Below are 22,711 nucleotides of genomic sequence, written 5' to 3' on the forward strand. Positions count from 1 at the left end.
GAATACATTTTCAGGCAGAAAACCAAAACAATTGGATAAAAGAAGATAAAATGCTCCATAGAGTTAAGTGGAACTGCAGAGTCGGGTGATTACTCCCTATGGATTTTTCATTACAAGCAACCTGTTTGATCCATTGTTAACATGAAAATATTCACTAGCACAGCTTTAAGTTCCTCTATGATTCCCACCATTACATTGCTCTTTTTACTTTTATACAGCTACCCATTGCAAACACACAGTCTACTCTGTATATACATGTAATGATCAGCACTGCTGCTGTTTGTATTGCCTATTTTTGGTCTCTAACCTTGAAATGTTTCGATGTTTTAATGTGTCTATCTGGGTTTTTTTTAGAGGAAAATCTGAGGATGGACACAGCTGTAGTGCAGCGCAGACCATGCCACTGTACTTTGTGGTCTGGAAAGCTCAATAGAAATTTGCCTGAGTCTGACAAGTAGGCTGTACAATACATGATTTACAGTATCCCTTCCTAAATCTGATTTTGCTTCTAATTTTCAACATTGGAAAACATGGCTAGTGTTTTGGAAATGTTAGTTTCTTAAAACCCTTGAGGTAATAAGTTATTCAGTTGTTGAAACATGTTTCATTCTATCAACTAAAAATGCTGTTTTCCCCTGTATTTCTCTTAGCGTATTACAACTCTTCAATTTACACTGAATTTAATATTCACACCCAAAACTTGAAGTTTTTTATGGCCACAGCATTCCTTCAAATGGAAATGTTCTAGGTGGCTTGTGCAGTATTTTAGACACATATCCCTGAAATTTAGCTTGACGCATTTTGCCTCCGTGGAAACTTTAGGACTACGATGACTGCACCTTCAAATAAGGTTCTGTGGGTTTGAACAATTACTAACTGCACAGCATGAGGTGTACTGAATGACCAGTTAGTGATTCAGTGGGTTTGAGGAGGTTTTATCTCTAGTATAGTAGTTGTTCATGAGGTCAAGGAGGCAGTTGAGTTGTGTCACTATCTAAATATTTCCTGTTGGTGGTGGGTTTGACCACCATGTAGCATACGTGAGATATAGTTTGGCTTTGTGGGGTTATGTCCAGCTGAGGTGTGTTTTTATCAAATTAGTTTCCATCTCTCTCGCTGTGTCTCTATGTATGACAGCATGTGTTCTTGGCACTTGCTAGTTTTACCAGTATGTTAAACTGAGGGAACTCTGCTAGCACAGGAGGGGGGTTCCCTGAGGGAGGTCAGCTGAGTCCAGTACCACACTAGTCAGGGTTTGCTCACTGCACACATCACTGCATTCACATTAGCCCCTCCAGCCGGGGGAGGAGAGCTCCCCACTGACACCTGGACTCAAATACAAGGGTGTGGAGTACCCAAACACACACAAACACACACGTACAAATGTATTCTGTGAGATAGACAGAAAGCATGGGAAAGTGTATTTATCTGAAAATGAATTACACAGAGATTATTGAATGCTCTCCCATACGCACACAAAAAAATATGTGAGCTCTGAAAATCTGTGCTCAGAGATATATACCATGTCTGAAATATGTATAGGCATTCATATTCGTCTCGCTCCATCTTTTCAGTCCTTGCTGTCTCCCAAATGTGTTCATAAAAGACATCCAGCTATCCACCCTCTCTGTCTGCTCCTGCTGCTCTCCTCCCTTCTATCTGTCTGTTCCTGTTTTTCGCCTCCTATTTTTCTTTCCCTCCGTTTCCTTCCCTTCCAGTTCGTCTGTCTCCACTCCCTCTCCATCTCCTACACATTCTGACATAATCGCACACATCCCCACCCTCTTACCCTGGCACACATTACAGCACAGTGCGTATCATGCTCTCCTCTCAACACAGACTCATATTTCCTTTCACAATAACATCCCCGCCCCCTGCCCCCGCCTCCTTTTGCCTCTCAGTTGCCCTTCCCCATCTATCTTTCCCTCGTTCTGTCTCTCTCTTTCTCTCTCTCTCTCTCTCTCTCTCTCTCTCTCTCTCACACACACACACACACACACACACACACGGATTGCTACACAGGCAGATCACAGAGACTCTTCACAAGGAAGGGGCTCTAATTTGTCACTGTGTTAAAAAGGCCAAACAGAGCCAGAAGAGGGATCTTTAGCAGAGTGGAACATACCCCAGGCTTCTTTTCCACATTTTTTTCTTTCCTTTTTTTATCACAGCTGCGTTATTTACAGCTTCTTTTTTTACTCCCCCCATTTTCCCCTTTAATGTCCTCCATCATTCACAATTCCTCCAATTCTCAGATCCTCAGCAGTATTGAGTAATTGAGTTCAGACTGTGCAGATGATGACATTGTTGCTGGCGTTTCTTTGACAGAGCATCCCTGCGAATCGGCGATGATCTCAAATGTTTATTAATGATTTGGAGCTTCCATGATTTCAAACGTACCCACCCATACACCCACGCACACACACATACACACACATTCACATACACATAATGGAAGCTCTGCCAGTAACAGACTAATCTCCTTTACTACTCGGCCACTCCCTTTCTGTCATGTATTTGTGCTAAGACTAGGATAAACCTCCATAGCAATAGCATCACTCCTGTGTGTGTCCTGCTCTTTTGCTTTCACTTCTGCTCACTTTAGTTGATTCTGAAAGAATAGTCATTGTACCATGACACAACATAGTCCAAAGAAGGTATAGATGAGGCATTTAGTCATATGTATCCTTGAAAAAAAAGGATATATAACTCAAGATTTACAGTAGAATCAGTGCTGCTTTGTTCTGATATCCTGTAGATTGTCATATCATTTCATCATGTTTTTCCTATCAATTGTTCTGTAAGAGTTTGTTATAGCATTTTAGGAGCATTTTTTTGTTGCTTTATTGGAAAATGAACACAGAGATAAGAAGGGAAAAAGAAAGAAGGATCAGGTTGGATTTGAACTAAAGCCAGTTCAGGTATGTTACTGTAGCTCACCGAGCCATCAGAATGCCCCCAATTCATCTTTTCAAACATTTAGCACTTCTTAATAAAACTGTGTTATCTAAGTCACAAAGCGTTCAGATAATCCTTGACTCACTGATCTATTAGCAACCGTCATGATCAAACACAGTGTGCATCCAGTTGCTTTAGTGTATCCCTATGTCAGCATTTATTTTTATGGCCGTATTATACTCTGTGTGCTCTGCTGGGCCATGGTGGACTGGTTGACCTCAGTGTGGTAGCCCCAGGCTGTATGTGTCATAGCTTCTGATGTCTTGTGCTTCACTTCCACTCATGCAGCTCTATTAACGTGTCCCAGAACCAGTGCCTGTGTCACTTGTTATATCTGCTATATGAGAAATTTAGGGACTGGTCTGTTTACAGATGTTGAATTATCTGGCTGATCATTTGACCAAATAGACACACATACTGTAGCTGTAAATTGACTGCTTAATCTGAGGTTTCATCAAATGACCCAGCCAATGACCTCTTCAGTGTTAATACTAAACTTTACTGAGCAAAACTCATATAATAGCAATGTCAAATTAAAGAATATAATGTATATTGTAAGCAAAGCAATGAATATTTTGACATGGCAGCAGTATTCCATTTTCAAGTCTTATCCTGGTTTTGATAGCGTCAGTTCAGTGCTCTGCCTCAGTGCTCCATAAGAGTCCCACTTCAGTATCTGATCGGCATTGGCACTGATCTCTGGCTGTGTGGCTATCAGCTGACTAGTAACATCCAGTCGTATTCAGGCAGGTGTATAGTGCATGACCATTATAACCTGACACCTCATATTTTATTCTGCTGATACCATTTGCACAGCTACTGTCATTTGTTCTGGACCAACTGAGTTAGATGGATTAAATGGACTTGTACTTATATAAGGCTTTTCTAGTCATATCGACCACTCAACGGCATTTACATTACGTGTCACATTCACCCATTCACACACAGGTGATACACACATCGGGGGCAACGTGGGGTTCAGTATTTTGCCCAAAGATACTTCGGCACTGACTGGACAAACCGGGGATCAAACCGCTGACCTTACCACTTAGTGGGCCCACCTCCTGAGCTACAGGTTACTTCATTGCTGTTGCATTTATCACTTCTATATAATACCACCCAATAAAATCTATCAGTGTGCTCCAGCTAGCATATTTGAGTTTCTTAAAACCAGGATAGACATGCCCATGCAAACACATATACTAACTCATGACCAGTGGCTGAAGTCAATGTAAAGCCATACTTGCAGCCTAAAGAGTTTTTTTTTTTTTTTTTTAATAACTAGGCACCCACTGGTAAACTCATTATATTCCACCAAGCAATACTTATTTTAAAATGTAAATTTTTGCATCTAGTTTTTTCACTGTTCAAAGCATCTTACTTCAGAATAATACAGAGTGGTAACAGTGTGTACTAGAGTGAATGGCATGTGTGAGGGCTAATTTTAGAGTGTCTTCTTGTGTTCAGTAAGGGCTTATGTGCTCCACTGTGGATTGCACTGGGGAGAGGACTTGATTGTGAGTGGAGGAGATTGTTGTCCTCATTACAGCAGTAAGCTGCTGCTTAGTTTTTCATTGATGTAATGGGACGTAAGAATGAGTCGGGTCCACGCTGTGCACTGATATGCTAATGCTAAAAGCACTGATGGAGCCTTTCTCACTGTCAGCAAGGCCTCTCAGCTTTTGGAGCCATTAATTTTGCAGCAGTGCACTAGAAAGAGAGAGTAGGAGAAGACAGTGGGGAGAGAGAGAGAGAGAGAGAGAGAGAGAGAGAGAGAGAGAGGCAGAGCTGACTGCCCCCTGGAGAAAACAGCACACACTGACAACCATTTGAAAGATGTCAACAAAGGCTTCTCTCTTTCCATCTACCTAAATGATGAAGATAATGTAGACAGCCTGGCTGAAATGCATTGAAACATAAGTGATGTCTCAGCAGCACCAAACAGGCATAAGCCCTTTTTTTTGGCTCAGTGGAAAAAAACATTCAGTCATTAGATTTCTTAACAACATATTGAGGGCCATTCTGTAATGCAGATGGGATATTGTGAAAGAGTGATGCATTTCTGTAATGTGTTTTCCTTTTTAATAACACGTAATGGGCTGTGATGACAAATTGTTGGAGCTGTTACATTTGAAAGCCGGCAGAATGGCTTTTATTGTCACAAACAAATCTTATTTGGCTCCCCTGTGTGGCAGAGCCTCAGTTATGATGTCCCTACTCTAGATATACACTTAGTCATTCACTTAGAAGATGTCCTTTGTGAAAGCCATGGCACATTCAAAGCACACAATAAGTGCTCATTATGGAGCTCTGCTGGGTGAATTTTGGATAAATCTCATGCCTTTGTAGTTGTATCCTTTTCCTGGATGTGTGTTTCTTCCTCTCACTTACTCCCACCCCCTCTCCTACTCCCTCTCTCTCCTCGTGTCTCCTCCAGGCTAGGGATGATATATTGAATGGATCCCACCCGGTCTCCTTTGATAAAGCTTGCGAGTTCGCAGGGATCCAGGCTCAGATCCAGTTCGGGCCCCACGTGGAGCACAAGCACAAACCCGGATTCCTGGAGTAAGCTTTTCTCTATCAAAATAATGGATTAACATGAACATTCACCACCACTCTGTTGTGCTCTTACATGTTCACAGCTGTTCATATATATACAATGGTTATCTCCTGCTTCAGTACAGCCTGTTACTTCAGGGATTTCCTCCAGTGGAAAGCTCAGGGGTGATGTCAGCTGTTACAACTGTTTTCTGATATGTAGGCAGTAGGGCAAGAATGACCTCATATGTAGAGGTATGTTAATAGAAAAGGAAATGCCTGTAGCTCAAAAGGGTAACCATGTAAAAATGTCATCTATCTCCATAGCCTGAAGGAGTTTCTACCTAAAGAGTACATCAAGCAGAGAGGGTCCGAGAAGAAAATATTCCAAGTATGTACATTACATTGCTTGAATGTTGCATTTAAGTGAAAAATTGTGTGTTTGAAACTGTTGGGTGGCCCACGGGAATTATAGTAATTTGTTCTCTGTTGAGGCACAAATTGAGAAAATATAAAAGTGTAGATCACAGCCTATCCATACCATTCTAGGAGGTGGAGGTGTAACTGCTGTTGTTTCCCCAGGAACATAAAAACTGCGGAGAGATGACGGAGATTGAGGCAAAAGTGAAGTATGTGAAGCTCGCCAGGTCCCTGCAGACATATGGAGTGTCCTTCTTCCTGGTGAAGGTAAAAGAACCACAGCTAATTTACTTCAGTAAAATGGCGAACTAGTGCAAAAGAAGAAAATATGTTCACATATTCCTAAGCACAGAGGACAGAGTGTTCACATTCCCATCAAATTTGCCTTTATATCATAATTACAACTTGGATCAGTTATGGTAGCACTGTGCTCACCAAGTTTATCAAATAAGATCTTGAAAGATCTTGCGCAATGTTACCATGACTGATAGAAATGAGGGCCAACGCTGTGAAAATAAAGCCGTAGTTGTAATAAACCAGAATTTTCATTCAATAATTACTGAACAATATCAGTTTAATGATACATCTGGTCACAAAAAACAGACACGTAATTCTTCTCTACTAATGAGCGGCAGCTGTGAGGAAGCTATTCCGATATGCACTGCGCTGTCAAACAGGTATGAAAGCTTGTTGAAAACACCAAAAACCCCATTATCACAACAAATCGGGAAGCTTCAGAGTGGAAGCCTGTGTGCTCATGGCTGTTCAGCAGCACACTCAGCGCTGCAAAATACTTGTGACAATGGCAATTCTGTTCCGTTCTGGTTTGGCGAACACAAAAGTGGAATGGAAGTGCGGCATGCGAATGGGATGAAGTCGCACCAGCGCGTATTATAAAAGCTCTTCTGACAGCAGCCCCATTTGCTTACGAACTTAGCAGGAAAGAGGGGGAAAAAGAAGCGGAGTGCAGTTGTCTGCTGGGGTCTTAATGGACGATAAATGGAATGTTTGGCCCCACAGTTAAAGCAGACTGCAGGGTTCAGATCATCTGTGTGCGCAAGTGTGTGTGTGTGCAGAGCTGTCTGCCTTCAATGAGGAGATGTACTGATGGAGATTTCTGTTAAATAATTCACTCCAGCTGCACTCTGCTCTTGATGCTAACAGAAGCAAAAGCACAGACCTGGCTTTGTTGAAGCACATCTGAGAGTTTATTGTAACCTTCCATTTTTCATCTGACAGTCTTTAATCACTGCAGGTTCTAGTTTTGGCGAGCTCTCTGTGGCTGTAAACTTCACATATTTGGAAATATTGTTCATGGAGAGCAAATAGGCCTGCATATACATGTGTGTGTCCATTGTGATTTGTTGCACAAGCAAATTTCCCCAAACAATAATCAAGGTTAACCATCTAAAATAATATAATACCTCAGCTACCCACTTCAGATTAGAAGATCAAACTTCCTGTTTGAATACAGCCTTGATAATTGTGATGTATAAGTAATGTAACCTAAAACAATGGAAGTTTTTAATAAACCTTTGTGTGAAGACATCATGAACACTGGGATAATGTTATCTGTCCTTGTGTTTAAGAGCCCTGACCCTAGAAACCATTCTACTTATTGGCCTTAGTTCCATTATCAGAGCCCTCTATTTTGACCCAGTGATAAAAATACAAAAGCCCGGAAAAAAAAACATCAGATGTACATATTTTGAACTCCCCTGTCTCTACAACCCGCTAATTTTTCTGTCGTCCTCTGCGCCCCTGGAGGGGAGCCAAATGTGGGCTTGGTCTCTAAAGTGAGCTGTAATAGATTTTCAGTGGGCAGAGAGTGGAGGGTGCTGGAGCTGGTCAGGCAAAGAGTGGTGGTGGAAGCACCATGCTGGTGTGCTGACAGTGACTAAAGCCTGTGGAGACCCTGCTCAATAAAGCAGCGGTTAAACAAGGCTGAACTCTGCTGGGTCACTTCACAGCTGCCCCTCTCCTCCTCCTCCTCCTCCTCCTCCTCTGTTTGGGGCTCGGAGGCCCTCGCAGATGCAGCAGTGTGTGTGTGTGTGTGTGTGTGTGTGTGTGTGTGTGTGTGTGTGTGTATTACGGCAGCACCAGCAGAAATGTGGCACAACAGTTTTGCATTTGCGTCTCGAATGAATCACTTGTGTAGGTGTTCAGCACCGGCGTAAACGTTGCCTGATGTTCTTCCTATCTGACAGGAAAAGATGAAGGGTAAAAACAAGCTGGTCCCGCGGCTGCTAGGGATAACCAAAGAGTCGGTGATGCGAGTGGATGAGAAGACGAAGGATGTGGTGCAGGAATGGCCCCTGACAACAGTCAAGAGATGGGCTGCCTCCCCCAAGAGCTTCACCCTGGTACTGTCTGCATCAAGTCCCCAGCAGTACTTAGATAGTCAGATGTTATACACTCCTAATCCTATGCATATATTCAGTTATTCTGTGCACAGTGTGATTTACACAGCTCTGAATCACATATTCAATCTTTCCCCCACTTTTCATTTTCCAATACAAACAGCATCCTAAAAATTGTTGAGACCTCAGACTCCCAATATTGAATGTTTTCAGCATGCTAGCCAGCTATTTCATCTGAGTTAACAATAGATGCCTGGGGAAGAATGTGCAGTATTTGGATGTATTATTTATCTGAAAGCTTTTTCAATTTTCTTTACCAGCTGTTGGCAACAGTACTGTCTGTTTTCTTCCCGTATTGGAGAGGAGAACTCCATTTAAAGATTAATAGATTATGCAAATTTGAGAAAAAAAAAACACTCTAAGGTATATTTGCCAACATTGATTTAAACTAAAAATATTCACGCTTGTGTTTCTTTAGAATGCTTTGAAGTGGGCAGTTTTGAGGTTGACTACATCTCATTTTTAATCAGCTCTGTATAGAAATAGAATGGGCCACAGAAGCCAGTCAGTTTTTTCCTATTCGTTAGGGGCGATGAAATAATGAAGATGCCGCCAAGTTTATTCATAAGCTCACCCCCAGTAAGGCATTTTTATTTTATCAATGGCAGATAGATGATAAAACACAGCGACTTGATTTGCTCTGAATCTCTGCTGCTCTGCTTTAATGCATTACAAAGGATTTTGGAGAGTACCAGGAGAGTTACTACTCCGTCCAGACTACAGAGGGAGAGCAGATATCCCAACTTATCGCTGGATACATTGACATCATCCTTAAGAAGGCAAGTATGGAAAATTTAATGTAAAACACTTTGAATTAACACAACATACATCCAGTTCATCGTGCATTTAGGCTACATTGCTCACTGTGATGCATGCGGCTCTCCTCCCTGTAGAAGCAGAGTAAGGATCGCTTTGGCCTTGAGGGAGATGAGGAATCCACCATGCTGGAGGAATCGGTTTCCCCTAAGAAGTGAGCGGCGCTCCTTTATTATCTACTGTGTTGTCTGCGTGCTGCTACGTGGAGAATGCTGACCATGCTTAATTGAATGCACATAGTCCAGTCATTCTTCATGAATTTAAACCTCGCTGTTTAATTGTGCATGTAATTACATTTCTGCCTGCCCAGCATAGTATACCCAAGAGAGGTACTGTTAGGATTAAACACAAAAACAGCACTTGGAATTTTAAAATAACACTAACGCTGTTCGGAAAGATATTCCGAAATGCAATTTATTAAAGTGCTTCCTTGTACGATTTCTGATTTTGCAAACATAAACACAAAACCTGCCTCAGGGTAAAGCCACTAAATTCTCCTCTTATTTTACAAAAGAAAGATGCCTCTTTGGAAGGTTAAGATATAATCTCATTGGAAGCTGTTGTATTCATTAATTTTTATCTCCCACTGTTATTTGCCATCTCCTGTGATTTCTTTCCCATGTGGCTTAATGACTGATGGAAATTAAGGTAATGCTCACGGACCATGGCTCTATCACACAGAGCTTGGAAATATGTTGTCACTGGAAATCCACATGGCTCTTAGTGAAACCGCTCTCTGGCAAAATGGGGCATCATATTCCCGCTGCTCACGGGCCAATTGACTCATGTCGCGGTTCTCAGCACAAAAACATAATTGCTGCCTCTCAAAACAAGCCATAATTAACCAATGGAGTCAGGAGCATCTGTTGAGCTGGGCACGAAAAACAGACGTTTTTCTGTATAATACTTTCTCCGACAATGCCTACTCACCTAGGGAACAGTCGCTAACAAGCGTGGTAATTGTTTTAATTGCAATTTTGTAATTTTTGTTGTCTAAATTATTAACAGTTACGTTATCATGTGGATTAATTATCAGAATTTAAAAATCCACTCAGGAGGAAAGTAGCCAACTCTCAAACACTTACATAAGTTCATTTGCAAAGCACAATGCCGCTGTCTAGACATACAGATAATTATCCTAAAATGAGATCATTTATAATTGATCTGATGAGTTTTCATAAGGATGGAAGATTAGATGAAAAGCAGCATGAATAACATTACAAAGTCTGCCCTGAATGCAATTGTTAATGCAGTGCTTCACTTTGTGTTTGACTGTGTTTAATTATGAAATCCATCATGCGCTTACTGTCATCTATTCCCCACTGCATTAGGTCCACTATTTTGCAGCAGCAGTTCAACCGGGTGGGTCGCGTGGAGCACGGCTCTGTGGCGCTCCCTGGTATAATTCGGTCCGGGTCCATCGGCGGGCCTGACACCTTTAATGTGGGTACTATGCCCTCTGCCCAGCAGCAAATCACCACAGGGCAGATGCACAGAGGACACATGCCCCCACTGGTGAGTAAGAGCAGTTGCAATTGCAAGCTAACATGGTGTCCCAGTCAAATGCGACTATACCAAATGTACAAATATACCCTCTGAGTCATCACATTTTTATCAAAACTTAGCATCCAATCAGGGACCACAGTTAAAATACTAAGTGCCACAAAAAATGAACAGAGGGCATGAGAAAATGATCAGTGCTCCAATTTTTAAAATATCGGAACACAGAATTGAGGTACATCATTCTCCCGTTTTTTATGTAAATGTGGTCTGCGACGTTTGAAGCATTGCTTGTGGCCCCTGCTGTCAGCAACAAGCCACAATGAACAATATGAATATGGTTGTGAGTGAGATAGAGAACGAGAGGGTCCTTGTACTCACACTAAAAGCCCATCTGTCTCCTGCGGTTTATAGACATTAGATTCCAAGATTGAGAGGTTCACAATTTGGCACCCACATAAAATGCATGTTGTGTATTTAGATTGCTTTTTTCCCTAGTCATTTGCACACTGTGTGGCTCTGTTGTTTGTTGTTGTCAGAGTCTGGCCCAGCAGGCCCTGATGGGGACCATCAATAGCAGCATGCAGGCTGTGCAGCAGGCCCAAGCTGACCTGGGACATGTTGATAATCTCCCTCCACTGGGCCATGACTTGGTGAGTCTCCTCTCTACTTGCTGCACAGTTTGGAAAAATATTTTACAATAAGATGTGGCATGGGAAACTAGAGAACTCCTCCACATCCCATCATTTATACAGCTCCACTTTTCTAGCAATCATGAATGTGTGCTCTCTGATATTACAACCTCTGTTTTTGCTAAGCAAAGAGAGCTTAGAGAGAATCCAGTATTCTCATTACATCAAAGTCCATCATATTCCTCAAATATAATTAAGATGTAGAACTGACTGTAAAATGTGGAGGCTGCATTTAATGCTTGAGTGTTTCCAAAGCTGTAGGTGTTTGAGCCAGAGTCCTTTAATCCTGCACAAGAAAGTTTATATGAGCTGAAAATCACCCACTGCGATGAAAGCCAATAGCTCTCCTTCTCCTCCTCCACCGAAAGGCATCCAGGGTTTGGGTTCAGAACAAAGTGGATGAATCCAAACATGAAATCCACTCTCAGGTTGATGCTATCACCGCTGGAACTGCATCTGTGGTCAATCTCACTGCAGGTGAGTACCCGAGAGAATACTAAACAACTAAAGGATGGAGCATGCCATCATTTTCAGTTTTCATTTATTCCTACACCAGAATTCTGGTTTATGAAGACTGCACTAGGTGAAGCTCTGAAGAAAAAGGCCCTGTTGTTAAAAGTAGTATTCATCTTTACATGATTGTGTACAGCCCCAAGGTGTGAATCAATAAAAATGTTCTCTCAGTCAGAGTTAAGTACTCACTGATGATGATCTTTTTAAACAAGGGTGCATCTCCCATTTTTCCCACTAAGTATTTCTAATGGCAAATAAATCCTGAACTTCTTGTCCTGAATCTCAACTTACTGCCAGTGTCCCTCTGTCTCACTGCTACCCCGTGTTGCTTGGCCCAACGCCAGTCAAGTTCCTGCCAGCCTTTTGCAGGATTTTAATCTTATCTCACCATCTGTTTGGTTGCACTTATACTCACTCCACCGTCTAATACAAAGTTTTCCTTCTTCACGGCCACTTGCTCCATCAGCACGCTCATCTCAGCGGAACCATTTCAAATAGGCTCTAATTATGACACTGACGCTGATGTGTGTGTTACAGCATATGACACACAAGCTGCCCCGTGGATCGGCTAAATCGATGTGGGCAGCGGCACAGCAAATTAAGATGCACAGTAGAGGTGTAATTTGTAATGATGGCCACCTATCCATCCTTCCATCCCTCCTCCGCAGGTGAGCCCACAGAAACCGACTACACGGCGGTGGGCTGCGCCATCACCACCATCTCCTCCAATCTCACGGAAATGTCCAAGGGTGTCAAGCTGCTCGCGGCGTTAATGGACGACGAGGTGGGCAGCGGACACAAGCTCATGGGTGCTGCCAGGATGCTGGCAGGAGCCGTATCGGATCTGCTCAGATCCGTCGAGCCCGCGGCCGCTGAGGTGAGACGCCCACTGAATACTGCACTGACTTAGATTTCATCCTCCCACTGTAATCCCGGTAGCCACAGAGCCAAATACAGTGCTGAACTGCATGCTTTCCTTTTTATCAAAGCTGCAGTGAAGGGGCTTTCTGGGGTGATTTTTGTGATCCAGAGGTCTGTTTTAGGTAGCTCACAGAGGCCTGTGCGAGAACAGGCCGGGCCAGTTGTAATGAATGTGGTGATGTCATCTTCATGCAGCCCAGACAGACGGTGCTGACCGCGGCAGGAAGCATCGGACAGGCCAGCGGGGACCTGCTCCGTCACATGGGGGAGGGCGAGACCGATGAGAAGTTCCAGGTTGGACGCCACCCACTCACTGTTCCTATGACACTGCCGGCCAAACAGGAAGACACACACATATTCTCAGGCCCCGCTTAAAAATGTCAATACTCACTTATGTAATCACTTCAGGCTTTATTATTAGACTGTTGCTTCATGTGGATTTTTACAACAGAGAGTCAGAAAGAGAGATTTTATTTGTAGGATGACAACAATGGAGTGTCTCAGACACTCTTTAACACAAGCTCATGTGTAGCTATCTGTCTCATTCGCCTGTTACATACAAATCTTCTGTTTCCTAGAAGTCTTCTCACAGTCTTTAGTATTAATCCCTGGAGAAGAGGGCTCATATATCATCCACATTCTTGGTCTCATGGACCTTGAGCCAGTACTCCTCTACTACATGAAGGTCATTGGAATCTGTAATCCATTTGCTTTACTTAATAGCCAGCTGAATTTATTATTCACATCCTAAAATTCATAATCACTATCTGCCTCTTGCTAAAGTACTTTTACTGTTGTTCCTTGTGCATTAGTTGTCCATCAGTCACACTAAATCATCTGAACAAAATGAGTTAAAAAACATTTACTTTCCTGGTCTCTTCAGTCACATGTGCGCAGCTGTGCTGTGTTTCAGTGAAGGACATTGATTAATATGTTGCAGGACACCCTGATGAATCTGGCCAAAGCAGTGGCCAATGCAGCTGCTATGTTAGTCCTGAAGGCCAAGAACGTGGCCCAGGTGGCCGAGGACACCATATTGCAGAACCGGGTGATCGCAGCTGCCACTCAGTGTGCCCTGTCCACCTCACAGCTGGTGGCCTGCACCAAGGTACTGATCTAAAACTTGTTTACCTCCATAGCCAGGTAGGTAAAGGACATACCATACATGTTTTATTCTGGTTGCTTTGTTCGATTTTGCTGTGGAAATATGCAATATTAAACTTAAAATTCCAAAAACATTTCTTCTGTTATGTTTGTAATAAAACAAGTGATTTTAATTATTCTCTCTGTTATTCTTGGATAAAACAAGAATTATCACAGACATAGCCAGTATGATATCAAAGTACTCCTCAATTCCTGTAATCCATCTTGAGTTTCTGCCAATGACTGTGTGTGGTGCAGGTGGTGAGCCCGACCATCAGCTCCCCAGTGTGTCAGGAGCAGCTTGTCGAGGCTGGGAAGCTGGTGGACCGTTCGGTCGAGACCTGCGTCAAAGCGTGCCGCTCGGCCAGCGACGACGGCGAGCTGCTGAAGCAGGTCGGGGCGGCAGCTGGCGTGGTGAGCCAAGCCCTCAGCGACCTGCTGCAGCACGTCCGCCACTATGCCAGCTGCGGGGAGCCCATCGGACGTTACGACCAGGCCACAGACACGATCATGAATGTGACAGAGAACATTTTCACCTCCATGGGGGATGCCGGTGAGTGGAAATAAAAGTGCAGCTGTGAGCGAAGTCCAGTTGGAAATGCTTCTTCTGGGTTTATCCAAACCTTTTTACCCAGCAACAACAAGGATTAAACAGAGAAAAAAAATCAGGTGGACTTTAATTAATACCTGCTTGCACTTGTTCTAATGTCCTTTGGCTGCATGAAAGGGCCTTCGGGTATTGCCCATATTTATGTCCATGTTAAGTGATCTTGAAAAAATCCTGCTGAAACATTTTTCAAAGCTTGGATTATTTGTTATGGTTCAAGCCATGAGGTTGAAGAATTTCCAAACCCAGCCAATTCTCAAGGGGTTGTAGGAAACATGTCATCCAAAACCACTACAGAGCTCTCAATCTGGTCCCAATCAACATCAGGGAGGCTTTGAAACTTAAAAGGAAACATATGACCTGGGCATTTTTGGAAGGACAAGTGTTTTTCTTCTATAAATCAACTAGAGGGAAAAAAAAAAAGAGAATCTGTAGCAATAGATCAGAGCTCAGTGATTAAAGTTCATTCTGCAGGTAGAGTATTGGTTGATTCCCAAGGCCAGAGGAACGTAGGTTGTAAAGCACCCTAGATGTCTTGTCTTTCATAAACTTCTTTGGGTGAGTTATTTCAGGCTGGAGGTGGGTGTTTGGGAAACACAAGCTTTTTATAGCAGGTGTGTGGGGAGATGGAACATATATTCCAAAGACTTTCATTTGAGAGGATGAGAGAATGACTCACCAGAAACCTTCAGCTGGAAGAGTACATGGAGGTGAAATGATGTGACTCCTAGGACACTTACAGACAGTTCTTACTGATGTGCCATGTGTTGATGCTGTCACCTGCCAGACATTCTATTAGACATTCTATTATTTCTACTGAAATAATTCTCCTTTTATTATCTCCAGTTGTATTAGGCTGTTATGGGCAATGTTGCAGATCAGCAAACAGGACTGCTGTAACTCAGTACTGGGTGTTTGATTCAATTAAATGATGTGTCTTGATTTCTTTTTTTTTAGCTATTTAAGTCACTGAATTAGACAAATTAACATTTCCTTTGGTTATTTTATCTCTACAGTCTCAACTGATCCAAAAAAATATAGTATTTCACAATATACATACAGTATACTGGTGTTGAAATATATAATTACTGATATGATAGAGGATTTTATTCATATCACACACACCTGTGATGCACATACATCAGTGCTAATGAGGCACTATTGGCAGTTAAACCATATGAACATGTTAGGGTGAAGTCACACTAATCTATCACTGATCTGACACAATTGACAGTGTGTGCAGCTGTTTGTGTCATTTTGTTCAAGAATAATTTTGTCACAAAAGATTCTGGCTGTTAAACAGTTGATGACAACTCTGAAAGTTAACCATCACTTTCAAAGTTCTGCCTGTCAAAACGAATACGATTCTACAACAATCTGCACAACAAACAGACAGTCCTCGCCGGAAAAAAAACAAAACAAATGTAAATGGACAGACGCATCAAATCAGCTTTGCGTCGCACACTGAATTGGCTTGTCTTTGTGCTGCATTCTTAGCAGATAATCTTGATATTTCTGCGTGGCATTTTATGTATTTATGTCCTGTATATGTGTGAACAGGTGAGATGGTGCGTCAGGCCAGGGTGTTAGCCCAAGCCACCTCTGATTTGGTCAATGCCATGAGATCTGATGCCGAGGCAGAAGTGGACGTCGACAACTCCAAGAAACTTCTGGCTGCGGCCAAACTCCTGGCTGATGCCACAGCTCGAATGGTGGAGGCTGCTAAGGTGAGAGTGTAACAGGTTTACTCTCACAGTGTAATGAAATAATATGGCTGATAATTAAAGCATGTAACCAGTAATATGATACCAATTCTAACTGCTTTATGTCATTATTACATTATTAGTTATTCATTCCAAACTGACCCATTTCACATTTTTATTAGCACTGCTACAGTACACGTCTAATGTCACACTTAATGCAGTGTTAAGAGACGAACCAAACTGAATTGCTTTCATTTGACAGAATACACATTTTGGCATTACTGTAAGCACTAACTACCAGCATCATTTCACATCCAAAATAAAAGACTGCGGCATCAGTGGCTCTTAATAAGCCCTTGGCACTGTTGAGCAGGATATCATCAGTGTGAAATACCCAGGCATGTGAAACGCTGCTTATGGCTCGTTAGATGTTTTTGATCTGTGACACATTAATCACCACATCACTGCCATTATCAAAGAGGAAGTGGGAATCTGGCACTGACGGTTTCCTTGGAAACTGTCAGAAAGCAGACAGAGCTAAATGCCTCTTTGCAGCTATTGTACAATGTGTATAACCAGAGTTGTTAAACTTCCATTGCTTTGGTCAGATCGCTTTTTGGTAAATACCATGTCTATGTGTCATTGTCATATGTATCTGTGTGTGTTTTCACATTGGCACACGTGTGCTTGGATGTGTGTGTGTGTTTATGTGCCCTCAGGGGGCGGCTGCCTACCCAGAGAATGAGGACCAGCAGCAGAGGCTCAGAGAGGCAGCTGAGGGGCTCCGTGTTGCCACTAATGCTGCAGCTCAGAATGCAATAAAGAAAAAACTGGTCAACAGGCTGGAGGTGAGTCATAGGAGTCAACATGCTCTCATCTTTGTGTTGTTTGACCTTGATCAAAACACAACCCTCCTCCTCGAGTTTCCTTTGCAGCAGAGATGTCACGCAAACGTCTCTCTCCCATATTTCATCATCCCTGTGGTATACACATAGTAGAAACATAGTATAAATAAAATAGGGAGTTTACACATTAGGCAAAGTGGAACACGTGCCAGAATGCCAATAATGAAATGCTTCAGCAGTCATTTGTACAAATACGGCCCATTTAGTATATTTGTCCGTGTTATTTCTCTTTCCCATAGCAGAGAGCTATAAATCCCATTTATAGCGTCCAATGTTCAATATCCCAGGCACATAAACTGTGCATTACCCAGGGCCGGGATCAGCCTGCTATCAGGCTTATATCTCAGTCCGCCTCCCTGCATCAGATGGTCACAGTAATGGTGCTAATGGTCGCCTCCATCAAGGAAGCGTGTGAGCCAGCGAAGACCAAAGTGTCGTGAGTCTGCAAGCATGCATGTAGCAATTATCACAGACACATTCAGGCCACTTAAGACCCTCTTAATCTTACCTGAAATAATGACATTCAGCTGCCGTGCAGGTAAGCACATGCTTTAGAAGCAAATAATGAAAAACTATTCTGTAGAATACACACTATTGTGTAGAATATTAAAAAATATAGAGAACACACTATGCAACAGATAGAAAATGCTGCTCCTTACCTATCATATCAGCTCAGTCTTTTTTTCTTCTCAGTATAATGATATCATCTATTCCTCGCCTCCTCGTGCACTCAACAAGGAATGTCCTTCCCTCTGTTTTCAATCTTCGTCATCGCTTCAAAGCCAGTGTTGTGTCTATGAATTAATGGGAGCTGAGCAGTATATTTTTAGTGTTTTGGTTTTGGGAACATAGCAGGGGAAAGCAATGCTGATAATCTAATGAAATAAAGATTGAGCAATGCAATCTCACCCATTTCCTCTTCTTACAAAACGATTTGGTTTGTGACCCCTCTTAGTTTGATTAGAACAACTCTGCCTGAGTACTGAACATGACAGCGTATTACTGCACGGAGCAAAAAGTGAATGTTACTCTCAGCCAGGCACCACTCTCTTTACTTTAGCCTAAATGATTTCCATTTGTATCTTCCCAACAGATAGCTGCAAAGCAAGCGGCGGCGGCTGCTACTCAGACCATCGCGGCTGCCCAGAATGCTGCTGCTTCCAACAAAAATACTGTCTCACACCAGCAGCTAGTACACAGCTGCAAGGTACAATCATGCACTCTTTCTCATGTGCTCTTTCTCTTTTACTTTGGGATTTAAAAAAGCAAATCTTACAATACATACTGTCATAAAATATATATGCTTTGGTGGTCTTGGATGCACATTTCTCTTTCAAACATGATGATGTGGATATGGAGCATACAGTATAAGTATGTTTAAATGCAGGCAGTAGCAGATAGCATCCCCCAGTTGGTGCAGGGCATGAGGAGCAGCCAGGCCCAGCCGGAGGAGCTGGGTGCCCAGCTCGTTCTCATCATGGCCAGCCAGAGCTTCTTACAGGTTAGTCATTTCACTACACAGGCAGCAAATATCACACTTTATCATCAGACATTCAAAAAAATAAAAAATAAAAAATGCTCTTTTTGTGCTTGAGAAATGAATTGTTTTTTTGTCACCATCCCTCAGCCTGGCAGTAAGATGGTGACGTCTGCAAAGTCAGCAGTTCCGACGGTGGCTGACCAGGCTGCTGCTATGCAACTGGGCCAGTGTGCCAAGAACCTGGCTACCTGCCTGGCAGAGCTCAGGACTGCTACCCAGAAGGTATCTATAGAATACAAGGCGCTGATAGCAAGATTCATCTCACTGATGCAGGAAATTTGGTGCTCTCTTGTGAAATGCTGTTTGATGTAAGGCTGCACATAGGTAAGCCTAGTTCTCTGATCTCAGTTAGAGATACCAGGCACTGTGCGTAAGACTGCACGCATAAATTGAGTAATATTTATGCATGTATGTGATGTTTGAAGGCCCACGAAGCATGCGGCCCTCTGGAGATCGACTCAGCCCTGAAAACGGTACAGACGCTCAAGAGTGAGCTTCAGGATGCCAAGATGTCTGTCATCGATGGCCAACTCAAGCCTCTCCCTGGGGAAACAGTCAGTACATTGCAACATCCACATAAACTTCAAGTGAAACATTATACTTTAGATATCCTACTGTAGAAATACTTACATGATGAGGGAGATCATGACTTTCAGTCAAATTGCTTTTGTGTGATCTGTTGCCTGACACAGCTGGAGAGGTGCGCTCAGGATTTGGGGAGTACGTCGAAAGCTGTGGGCTCCTCCATGGCCCAGCTGTTAACATGTGCCGCACAAGGCAATGAACATTATACAGGTAAGAGAAGTTTAGTTAGCGGTTTAGTTAAATAATCAATTTCTGTCTAAATTGGTTACAATCCCAGAAGGAGTGAATGGATGTAATATTTACATATAGATTGCTAACTGTATGTTTTATTGAAAAAGTAGCTTCTGTGCCAAGTGGGAGCATGAGGATAGAGCAGGTTATGACAAATTATGACTCCTCTATTTGCACTGTTACTGTCGCCTTAAACTGAGCCCTTTGAATGTGGCGTGCCTTGGCTGTTTTTGCCATCAATTCTGGCTCAATTGAAGATCTCAGGGGAGGAGAGATGAAGACAGATAGAGAATAACATTTCTAACAATGAACGCTTCCAGGCGGCACTTCATGCTGTGGCCCAGGGTACCGCTCGCTACTCATTAATCTTATTTTCACTAGATTTAGCATTCCATCAGCAAATGGCTCCACTTGGCTGGTTAATGCAATTTGATGCAATTTGCTCCTATTTTTTTTTTTTTTCCTCGGCTCTATGTTTAATAAGTTAAGGGCACCTCCCATGCGGGGCCATCTTTATTTTATTAACTCATTTATTTAAACAATGAGGGCATCTCAGTATCACAGTTTTGTTCTCAGTGTGGTACTGCTAGCCCCTGCCAGGTGATTTGCACAATGCCATTACAATTATAGTAAAGACAGGAAATACGCATTCCTCTCAATTTGTATTGCTCCAACAGACTGCTGCAAAAGCAAAACTAATGAGATTGAAATGAATGTGTTTAGTACAATGTCAGTTTCAATTTCTGCAGAAACCATGGTTACTCTCACTACATAAAAAGGTACAGCACAGGAGAAATCAGTCATCATCATATACATCTGTAGAATATTACACCTGCATCACATCCATAGACAACAGTAGATTGTCTGTAACACACATGTAAAGGTCAGGCTGCATCTTCTGTTTCTTGTATTTACTGAAAGTGTTATTATACTGACATGTTTCAGTTTGCTGCATGATTTTCTCTCACTTCCTGAATTATTAAATTATTGTTTCAATGTGTGGCTGGTTGTTCACAGGTGTGGCCGCCAGAGAGACAGCCCAGGCTTTAAGGACGCTGGCCCAAGCGGCCAGAGGTGTAGCAGCCAGCACCAAGGAGCCACAGGCTGCAGCCGCGATGCTCGACTCGGCCCAGTGCGTCATGGAGGGCTCAGCCATGCTGATCCACGAGGCTCATCAGGCCCTGGTTCATCCCGGAGATGCTGAGAGTCAGCAGAGACTGGCACAGGTAGCATAGATCCCGGTAATATATACCCCAGAGGCAGTGATATTCCTGTAGCGATTGCATTATTCCTCTCAGGGCCCCCCCCCCATACTGATTTGTAAACATTTCTTCTTTCCATAACAATCACCTCCTCTAAGCGTTGCTATTTTCTCTCTGCTCTGTCTCTCGCCCAGTATTCCTCTCTCAGGAGTGCCGGAGTAAAACTGCTCATTCTCCTGCCCTTCAGAGGATAAACATATTGTTGGCATATATCTGTGACAGCAGCATAAATTAGTGACACGGATTACCGTGCACTGCCATGAGCTCAATTTGCATTTGAGATGTCTCTCCCCTTATAGCTTTTCTCTGGGACTTTGTATTGTGCAGCACATTGTTAGAATGACTAATGGCAATCCACTGACAGAGCGTTGTGCTGCGTTTCAGGTGGCCAAAGCAGTGTCGCACTCCCTGAATAATTGTGTGAATTGCCTGCCAGGCCAGAAGGATGTTGACATGGCCCTGAGGAGCATTGGAGAAGCCAGCAAGAAGCTGCTGGTGGACATTGTAAGTCCTGTTCAGTCTTTTATTTTGGGATTTCTGACATTTTGTTATGTATTTTCTTCTTCTACATTCAGAAATCATCCATAACTGAATAGGATATTTCTGACTTGACTTTTTTGATACCCTACAGTATGGCTAATGTGTGTCTTGTCTTTGAAGCTCCCTCCCTGCAGTAAGACATTCCAGGAGGCCCAGACTGATCTGAACCACACGGCAGCTGAGCTCAACCACTCCGCAGGCGAGGTCGTCCACTCCTCTCGTGGAACAAGCAGCCAGCTGGCTGCGGCCTCGGGGAAGTTCAGCCAAGACTTTGATGAGTTCCTGGATGCTGGCATTGAGGGCACACAGTAGGTTTCACGATCATACAACCACTCCACACTCCACTGAAGCAGCCCAGTGATAATCCACCGTCACCATGGAGAGGAGTGTTCAAACCTTTGATGGACGTAAAAAATCCTTAAATACAGATCGGTCCAGTTCATATTTTTGTGTCACTTTAGTACCTAAGCGATTTAAGTCATTTGATAATTAGACCTTTTCATCTAATTCACTTAGGCGCATGATTGTCCCCAAGAGCACTAACATAGTCAGATGTAATGAGATCTTGTGATGTTCTTGTTCTGGCTATTTTGCTCATTAATTTGGAAAGATCGTCTGGGATTGGAGTTGATGTAGCATGACACCCGAGCTTTAATCAGGCTCAAAGTTGCCTGCTGAGGCAGGAAAGATATATAGGTGGTAGTGACACATTAAGAACATCCCAGTATTTTGTTTCTTACCACATGTTGCTGATACAATAAGTACTGTGTATATTTAATACAGCTCTGAATCCATCTGAAAATCACCTGTATTTTTCTTTTTTTCTTCCCCTCCAGAGCAAGGAGGACCAGATCCAAGTCATTGGTAATCTGAAGAACATCTCCATGGCATCCAGCAAGCTGCTGCTGGCTGCCAAGTCTCTGTCTGTGGATCCAGGTGCAGCCAATGCTAAGAATCTTCTTGCTGTAGGCAGCAAGGTGAGATAAGATGCAAATATCACTTGATATATATCTGATGTTCTCCTCATTTGTTTCTAATTACATTGTTTGCCAGTTAACTGAACCATTTTGTCCTAAATATGAATCCTGTTCCAGATTCAAGCCTGCAACAAGTTATGAAAAAATTCAGATTTTACACTTAACGGTCACAAAACGTCTCCCTGCTGCATCTGTATGCCACTCCTAAGCTGAGCCTGTTCAGCGTTGCTGGAGGGAGTACGTATCCTCCTCCTAGTGGAGAGAAGCCAAGCAGCTGGTCCCGCAGGGCTTCGGGCCTGACTGACTTCTTTCTGTCTAATTAGGAAGATGGAAGCTTTGGCTAGAGCCTGTCTGTGCTCAGCAAGGCTGAACACAAAACTCAAGACAATCTCGTCGCTCGCTGTGTGCTGCGTTAGCCTATCGCAGTGAGGGGGCCAGGG

General features: G+C 42.9%; 1 protein-coding gene across 1 annotated transcript in view; it reads left to right on the forward strand.

Annotated features, from left to right (window-relative positions):
* Nucleotides 1-22,711, forward strand: part of tln2b (talin 2b) — a 99,050-nt gene that overhangs the window by 33,204 nt on the left and 43,135 nt on the right. Inside the window, 22 exon segments of the mRNA XM_051073362.1 lie at nt 5,396-5,523; nt 5,824-5,887; nt 6,079-6,183; nt 8,124-8,279; nt 9,014-9,115; nt 9,230-9,306; nt 10,484-10,667; nt 11,192-11,305; nt 11,713-11,821; nt 12,526-12,734; nt 12,974-13,072; nt 13,719-13,886; nt 14,180-14,474; nt 16,089-16,255; nt 16,951-17,079; nt 18,230-18,343; nt 18,524-18,637; nt 18,764-18,898; nt 19,102-19,230; nt 19,369-19,471; nt 20,510-20,718; nt 21,139-21,258. Of these exon segments, the coding sequence (XP_050929319.1) occupies nt 5,396-5,523; nt 5,824-5,887; nt 6,079-6,183; nt 8,124-8,279; nt 9,014-9,115; nt 9,230-9,306; nt 10,484-10,667; nt 11,192-11,305; nt 11,713-11,821; nt 12,526-12,734; nt 12,974-13,072; nt 13,719-13,886; nt 14,180-14,474; nt 16,089-16,255; nt 16,951-17,079; nt 18,230-18,343; nt 18,524-18,637; nt 18,764-18,898; nt 19,102-19,230; nt 19,369-19,471; nt 20,510-20,718; nt 21,139-21,258 (3,030 nt within the window).

This window comes from Lates calcarifer, linkage group LG10, assembly GCF_001640805.2.
Source record: "Lates calcarifer isolate ASB-BC8 linkage group LG10, TLL_Latcal_v3, whole genome shotgun sequence".
NCBI lineage: Eukaryota > Metazoa > Chordata > Actinopteri > Centropomidae > Lates > Lates calcarifer.